General features: G+C 37.0%; 1 protein-coding gene across 5 annotated transcripts; it reads left to right on the top strand.

The window, feature by feature from the left end:
* Positions 1-613: 613 nt before the first annotated feature.
* On the top strand, positions 614-4,906 carry LOC103718712 (RNA polymerase II transcriptional coactivator KIWI-like). 5 transcript variants are annotated; one of them, XM_039128306.1, is made up of 5 exons: positions 614-817; positions 957-1,062; positions 4,275-4,297; positions 4,377-4,430; positions 4,573-4,653. In XM_039128306.1, exons 1-4 carry the CDS (start codon positions 686-688, stop codon positions 4,395-4,397), a joined length of 282 nt encoding a protein of 93 aa, XP_038984234.1. In that variant the 5' UTR covers positions 614-685; the 3' UTR covers positions 4,398-4,430; positions 4,573-4,653. The 5 variants fall into 5 exon arrangements, 4 of the variants coding, with proteins under 4 accessions (XP_038984234.1, XP_038984233.1, XP_008805864.2 ...); XR_003387831.2 differs by having other exon boundaries at positions 4,275-4,430; XM_039128305.1 differs by having other exon boundaries at positions 4,377-4,906.
* Positions 4,907-8,566: the final 3,660 nt, after the last annotated feature.

Genomic DNA, 8,566 nt, shown 5'->3' on the forward strand with positions numbered 1-8,566 from the left:
AAAGAAAGAGAAATAAAAAAGGAGGATGGGAAGATATCATGAGAAAGCAACTTAATATTTTGTATTTTGAAATCTCAATAGTACAAATTATATCTAAACTAACATAGTAATGAATTTATATAAATAATCCAAAATTTTGATAAAAGTCTGCATAAAATTCTAACTCTAGAGCCTCACAAAATTTTAATCCTGAAGTCCATAAAAAAATTTTTTTTTTACTAAATTCAGACTTAAATTTGACTGTTCTATCTATTTACTAAGTAAGGTTAAAAATTTAGACTTAAATTTGACTGTTCTATCAAATAGCTAATCTAACTTGATTTAAAATAAATTAAATGGGTTAGTTAAGCGCTGCCACCGGCTGGGGACCCCACGAAATTTTCATTCGTCAGTGTTTTGTGTCCCGTCACCGAAGCACCCAATACAAAGGCGGCTTCAGATGCAAGCTTCAAAACCGGCGGGAACTGAAGTGCGCGATATGAACCAGCCACCCACCGACCCACCACTGATGCAAAAGATCAGACGGCCGGAGAGGCTTTAAAACCGCTCTCCTGTCCAGGACGAGTCTAGAAGCAATTCCGAGACTTGCTAGTTGCTACAGTGCTGCTTAGAAGGACTTCCCTCTTTGTCTCTCCTTCTTCACTTCGGACGTCATCTGAGTTCCGGAGAAGGTGAAGAAGAAGACATGTCGAACAGGGAGAACAAGAAGCGACGCAACGAGGAGGCCGCCGCCGGCGACTCCGACGGGGCGCCGCCGCCGAAGAGGGAGGCTAAGCGAGAAACCGGGGACGCTACCGGCGACATCCTCGTCTGCGAGGTAGCCCTCTCGAACCCACAATCACCAAACGCTTCCCTCTCTCTCTCTCTCGCCCGCCACCCCCCCCTCCATCCCAATTTCGCAAGCGCAACGTTTTGGATCCGCTTAGGGTTTCATCTCTGAGGATGGGGGAATGCAGTTGTCGAAAAATCGGAGGGTCGCCGTGCGGAGGTGGCAGGGGATGGTCGTAGTGGACATCAGAGAGTTCTACGCCAAGGATGGGAATCAGCTCCCTGGAAGGAAAGGTCTCTTCGTTCTCCTCATTGCTTTTTCTGGGCCTTTTTTTCTTTTCAATTTTTCCCATTTTTTCTGTTTTCTCTTTTGTGATTATATTTGTTGCTTCACGTTTCATAGATTTTTTCCTTTTATTTTTTTTAAATAAAATATCTGCGCCCTTAGATGGATTCATTCGTTACAATGGTTTATTGTTAGGCTCATGTTGGTATGTAACTTTTGGGGCGAAAAGTTAAATATGGGATTGGTTGATGTCTTGTTGGTTTTGGGTTCTTTGCTGATTTCCTGCTAGGGATACTGTAGGGAACTGTCACCATGAGCAAACCGTCATCATCATCCCAAGAGCTGCGGAATATTTGGTGCACTCAGCAAAATTGCACCAAGTCCTGCTGATAGGTTTACGGGGCTTCCAAACTCCATAAGTTTAGGGCTGGTGATCGCTATGTGATATTTGAAAACAAAACTGTTTTGGACCTTGTTGCAATTGAAGCCTAAAATTGTGGAGTGGAGTCCCCACTGCACCAAGCATAGCTTCTCGTTCACCACCATGCACAGAGCCATTCCATTAAACCACTTCCTAAAAAAGATTTTGTTTGATTGGTGAGGATTGGAGAATTTAGGCATGTATCCGAGCATATTAGCGAGCATCTCCTCTTCCAGATAAGCCAACAAATGTGGGTGATAATGGAAATGTTAAATTTAAGGATGAGATCCTTAAATAGATTCTTCCTTGTAACTAGTCGAAGAGAGAACCATGAGTTGGTAGTTGGAAGGGGGAGTGATTATTATCTAGAAGAAGATCCCTCCAAAGATGAATGTCACCACAACAGCAAAGGATATGACTGATAGTCTTTACTGTTGAATGTGACTTCATATCCAAGAAAAGAAAAGTTCTAGCTGACATCTACAAGCAGTTAAAGAGACTATATACAATAATTATGAGTGAAAGGTGAAATTTTAACGTCCAGCCATTTGCCAATATTTATGAGATTGGCTTTTATTCATCTCTATCTTGTTCATGTCTTTGAGATGAACACATCTCGTCATAGTTATATGGAAAGTTATCATAAACCTTTCTTTCTAGACTCTGCAAGCCTAGGGGCATATTATCACCTATAACATAAATTTGCCTTCATGTCAAATGACCATATAGGTTTTATAAAGGGCCTCTCTCTTGTCTAAATTTGCCTTGTCTAGTAACTTAGCATCAATTTCTAGAAGGTTGATGTCAGACTGACTGTTGGATGTAGAATTTGCTCAATCCTTCCATGACTTCTTCTCTACTTAGAGTTGTTTTTTAAATTTGACCCCATATTAATTGGGGAAAGTCTGGGAACAATCAAGGAATGAATATGGTTCTACGAATTTCATGCTAACTCAATAGGTGATCATGATGATGGTGAAAAGATCTTGCGCCTTGTCTAATGTTCTCCCATGATTCAGAAACCAAAGAAACCCATGAGGCATAGTAAATCTACTTTTGTCCATTTTCTCAATTATATGATCGAAAGCATTGCTGACTGAGATTGAAAATTTTCAGGATTGTCTTTTTTGAAGAAACTAATACAGGAAAATAAGTGCATCTTATGGATGGTATGGTGTTCATTGATCATTTGTATTATGAAGAGTCTCGTGAGTTTGAAGGTGCTGCTGCTGAAAAACTAGTTGATTATCAGAAGATCTTTATGGTAAAGCACTTGCTTGCAGCTGATCATGTAGAGAGAGCATGATATACCTGGGGACATTCTGTAATATGATTGAATTCTGTAATAGTAATAGTAGCATTTATTAAGTAGATTCTGGTCGTGATATACCTGTGGACAAGCATTCAATCATGCAAGCACTTTGTTTAGTTGGTATGATCTAAAACATATTTTTTGAATTTTGATGATTTGTGACTCATGATTGAGGAGAATGTTAATAGATCATAACCTAGTATATGTTACTGACATGTTTTTGGATCATGAGTAACAAGAAAGAGAGATAATTTCAGTTTTGCAATACTTTCAGTATTGCACAAACTAGTGTTTTAGTTCTATTCAAATTTTTCTAGGTGGTCTCTTGGCCTTGAGATGGGCTGCATGAAAACGAAATAAAAATGGCCAATGCAAAATGACCTGGAAATTCAGATTTTGTAAGTGCGCTATCCTCTTTAAGGCTTTATTAATGCTTAAATATTTAGTTATGGATTAACTAAATGAAATGAATTTTCAGTTGAATTATGTGTCAAAAACTTAGAGTCTAAGCTTGTTATTAGACTAGGAGTTCAAGTCACAATTGGCTATTTCTGTTCAATGGCCAGGATTTGGATCAGAGAAGTTTTAAGGATTGATTATGCATATATATGGTGGTATTTAGATTGATTTGTGAATCTAGTTGGTTCTGTGTAGTAGTTTGGCTAGATGCAAATTAGTTATATTAAGCAAATGGCTTATAGCTCCTAGTCACGATGGAATAAATGTTGCTTAACTAGTATTGTCATTACAACTTGAGCACTTATAATTGAACCTTTTCTCTATTATACAGCCTGTCAAAGATAAACCTTCTAGAAAAGGAGCACTTTACAGAATACCTTTTGCTACCATCACGCAAATAAAGTTAGAGATGACTTTTTTTGACCCAAGGGCCACATTTTTTTCTCCAATGAAGATAATGGACCTATGCAAGAAGGATAGGTGAGTGGTGATCTCATGTATACATTCCTATCATTTCTCCTTACAAAGGCCTCCTAAATCCACCAATTCTCTCCTTCCACTCTATGATCCTTGATTACAGCACCAGGATTTATTTTGATGCAAAACAAACAGTTTAGCTTGGTGCTGAATGATGGCCAAGTTGTAGACACCAAGACTGCTTAGACTGGTATTGATAAAGTTAAATGCCCCCCCAAATGTAACGTCTTCATATTGTCCCTTCATATAAGTCCACATTGGTAAGGTCAACATGTATGGATAGATGTCCCACATCTGACAATATGATTCCTACTTTTGAGTAATCTGTTAATCTTTCTGTTTGACTAGTCTTCGACATTAGTCTTGAAACATACCAAGCTTAAATTTTTGCCTTGCAAAACTTTAATTGTTTGTATGATCAAGTTGTTTCAGCTTGGAGTCTCAAGTGTGATTTTGAATGCTTGCTTTTAGTCTTCTACATTTTTACCTTATAATATGAAATTTTCACACAAATTGCTGATAGTCCCTTTTCTTTTTCTTTGTTCTATTAGGTATCACACTCTCCATTGATCAGGTATGCACTGAGCATCCTTCCAATCACAACATTCTTTTTTGTCTTTCTACTAAAAACCCCTAAATCGTCTTGGAAAAAGAAAGAAGGCACTTTCGTATAATCATTAAAACATCAGCCATGTGTTTGATGCCAGGTTAGATCCCCCCCTCCCCCCTTCTTTTCAACAAAATCAAATGGCCAAATTACAGTTGGTTGTATGCTTCAAAGGACAGTTTTCTTGTGCCTCCTATCATGTGATTCTCTCTGCTTTAATTTAACTCTTTTTCCTAATGAAGTGGAAAATACTTCATGACCATATTGAAGAGATCAACAAGGCAGTGACTGAGAATGCATAGCTTCAAGTCGTGATTGAAAGCTGCAGCAGTAGTTGGTGGCATTTTGATCTTTTTTGGCGAGGTTTTGGTGGTCTTGTTTACTGTGGTTGTAAATGTTGGTGATGTTACATTTTGTCTTCTAGCATGGAGAGGATGATGCCCCTGTTCACATTTTGTAAGTATGGATGCCAAATGGGACTGCACTGGCATCTAGCAGAAACTCTTGAAACAACTGGAAAAAAAAAACATTTTCTGCCTGAAACTTGCCTTCAAAAAAGGCTATTTCTATCCATATATGGCTTTCTCATTTTTCGATGTCAATCTGAAACATGATCTTGGTGGGATTGGCCCTGTTGCTGCGCTTGCTCTCTCTCTTGGCAGCTCGCAATAAAAGGCACTGCTCGAGTATCAATGAACCCATACCAGTGGATGCTTGTGTTTGTTTTATATGGCTCATTAACTTCGCCTGCGATCAGGCAATTTTGGTGCATGGTTGTCCATATGTTACTTGTTATACCAAGGAAGACAATCATGCGGACAGAACTCTAGCCTGAGCTGCTAGAATTCAGCCATTTTTGGGTCTGGGAGGTCTGCAAGCTCTTATGTGTGCACTTAATGCCATTCTAGATATAAAAATTATAATAACCAACTTAAACTCTGTATCCTAGACTCCTAGTTGGTTCTTTCTGCAACTATTTTTGTATGTTTACTTCTTTGCACACCAAACGTATAAAGTATGCAATGCTGGTAGCACATACCAACTTGTTTTTGTGTCAGGCATGCTTGTAACCATTCTGTTGAAAATGCCATAATCAATGGCTATTGCAATTTAAGATCTTAACCATATTACCACCTGTTTTCCCCTGAGGAATGAGCAATGTCGTACCTGTTAGATCATGTTCATGCTATGTATTGAGGTATTTCTGTCATTGCGTTCCTTGTCTGCATGTATGATAGTTGACAATGAACCATCATGGTCAGCAAGATTAGATGAGGATGATGAGGCAAGAATGGTTTGCTGATTTGATCGGCCAGTCTTGGGTTCATAATTCTACAACTAAGTTATCTTGGTGTTGAAATAGAATGTTCCTTTGATTTTTTTCCTAGATGAATGATGTGGGAGTTAGGCAGGGATAGATATACCAAATGCAAGGACCAATCAATTAATCTTCCATGGAAAGCTTTTAGTTGCTCATGTTGTTGTACCAAACTAAATCATATTTTGAATGGATTGGTCTGGCACCAATCAGAAATTGCATGTAGGTACTTGCAGGGATGCTTGAATCACATGTAGGTGCAAGTGAAAGTAGACACATAAATGTGCTTTGCAATTCATAGACCCAAAATCAATGCATATCTATCTCACCTAAAAAGATAATGAAAGCCAACATAACTTCTGGGGTTGTTTTTCTTCTTGGGATCTGGTTTGTCGAGATTTTGCATACCAAAAAGGAAATAATGTCGTAAACATTTCATATACGGCTATGGATTGACCTTGCTATGTTGTTGTGTTTACACCATAATTAATTTGGGTCGGCCAGATAAGTAATAGGTTAATTGAATGATGGTTTGAAAAATTATATGTACTTTGAAAAATATGGTTGATCAGTGGTCGATCATCCAAGAGGCAGCTTAGAGAAAACTATCTGAAGAAAGTTATTTCCAGCAATAACTGTTATCTCTCTCCATAAGAGCATGAAGTTTAAATTGAGTGACTCTTCCTCCCCAGCACATCTTAGGTTGCCTTTATCTTATGTTACATGTCCTATGAAATGATATATTGGATTACTAATATTCGACAAGCAATGAATTACATTTTCCTTCATATCTTTCACTTTTCATTTCTCCTTTTAATTTGACGATTGTTAAGTCTTCTAACATGAAGCATGAAAAAGAACCTGCCCAACATCATTGTGAAGTCAACTAGTAATTTATAATGTTGCAAAACAACTGGAAACAGAATTTATACTACACTGGAATGCCACTGAACATAAATTTTAAGAGCCAGACACTATAGTTGATAGTCTTGAATTTTATGCTGAGTCTCAAAATCCCTGTGAATGACATTGTTTCTCTGAAGTTGTTTTCCCATGAACTAGAAAAAATCTACAATAGACTCTGAATCAAGCGGCACTGAGGACTTGTTTGGTTCGCGGAAAAAGTTTTTTATTACTAGAATATTTTTTCTGGAAAGTTGATACTTAGCTATAGGATGCTTAGAAAAGTGATTTTTGCATGTTTGGTTGATTATGAAAAAGTGGCACATTTCAGAATGGCTTATGTTTGGTTGAGTATCTAATTTTTCGAGAAAGTTATGTAAAATACTTATTATGCCGTTACTAAAAGAAAAGACCTTACCTATTTTATCCTAAAACTTAAGGGTATCTATTCTATCTCAAAGCTTAAAAATACTTTTGGAAAAAAAAATATCCTAATTTAGAATTAGACTTTTCCATATGAATTTTTCTTTTCTATAAAATATAGTAATCTTATTCTTATAGGAAAGCTACTTTCTCTTTTGAAAACTCTAACCAAATATGACGTATTTCTCAATTTTTTCATTGACCACACTTTCGTCTCTCCTCTTCTGCGAACCAAACAGGTTCTGAATGGGAGGAAGCATCACTGTCAAGTGTCAACCAATAGAATGTAATCATCAGTGTCAACCAATAGACTCTGATCATCACTGTACTGTGTTTTGCATCAATGCTAATAAGTATTATTAGAACTCTGCCATCTGGTGGTTTGATCTTACCAGGCCCTGCTAGCTCATGGCCAAGTCTAGAATTTTGTTTGAGACGATGATGAGAGCATCTCATATTGTGTTTGGGTAGGAGTTTTTAACCCTAGCAGTTGGGTTTGGGACAATGAACCGAGTTAGTGAGCTCCATATCAGATTTAGATCATACTTTAGGTGGCTAGGATCTGTTGTATTGACTAATTAATTAAAAGAAAAACATGGTTATGAAGAAATAACATAACAAAACCTGTTTGTTAGCCGGGGGAAAACGAACATAAATGGTAAAATGAATGACAATAATACTTAATTTCACTGTATTGAATTTGAACAAAAATAAATAGATACAAAAGCATGTTTGGATACATATAAAGATAATCAAAATTACATGATAAAGAAAAGATGTAACTTTTTAATGTACTATTGCTTCTTGAGAACAACAAAATTAAGTAATAGGAACCATAAGGTCGTGAAAGTAACGTTATATAAAATATTGCTACTCAAAACAAATGCTATTTACCAACATTATATTTTAGAAATCGAACGAAATAGTTGGATTTCCACCTGGTTAATACAAAGCGGACTTGACATAATATTAATAATATACAATCTATTAGCAACCAGTTATCATAAAATTTATAGTATGAAATATAATGCAAAACAAGTATTATTTACGAACATAGTTTGAATTATCATGATATTGCTATACAAAACAAATGTTATTTATTAACATTATATTTTATAAACCAACAAATAGCTGGATTTCGACCTGGCTAATACGCATATTAATAATATACAATCTATTGGTAACCAATTATCATGAAATTTATAGTTTGAAATATAATGCAAAATGAATGTTATTTACTAACATAGTTTGAAATATAGTTTGACTTATCATGATATTGTTATACAAAACAAATGTTATTTACTGTTGCTGGAAATTAGACCCGGAGGTGATCACTGGCTGAGAAGGTGGAGCTCCGACGGGTGGTGCGTCGGCGGGCTGCGTCCTCCGGAGGACCTGCAAAAAGCCGGTGGCCGGAGTTTCCAGCGCCAGCCCTCCGATGCTTAAGTCAGAGAGGGGCTTTTGTGGAGAAAGGAGATAACTTGTAAGTAGAAGTCAGAGCCAGAAATCAGAATCACCCCCAGAGGAAGAAGTTCCCCTTTTATAGAAGGGGTGCATGTGTTATCTGTGACGTGATCAAGCGAATTAATGAG

Source organism: Phoenix dactylifera, chromosome 7, assembly GCF_009389715.1.
Source record: "Phoenix dactylifera cultivar Barhee BC4 chromosome 7, palm_55x_up_171113_PBpolish2nd_filt_p, whole genome shotgun sequence".
Lineage (NCBI taxonomy): Eukaryota > Viridiplantae > Streptophyta > Magnoliopsida > Arecales > Arecaceae > Phoenix > Phoenix dactylifera.

Bases quoted from the DNA above. Each gene is read 5' to 3' on its own strand.
- LOC103718712 (XM_008807641.3), top strand. From the start codon at position 686: ATGTCGAACAGGGAGAACAAGAAGCGACGCAACGAGGAGGCCGCCGCC. The intron at 818-956 runs GTAGCCCTCTCG...GGGGGAATGCAG, and splicing joins GCGACATCCTCGTCTGCGAG to TTGTCGAAAAATCGGAGGGT. The intron at 1,063-4,274 runs GTCTCTTCGTTC...TTGTTCTATTAG, and splicing joins TCAGCTCCCTGGAAGGAAAG to GTATCACACTCTCCATTGAT.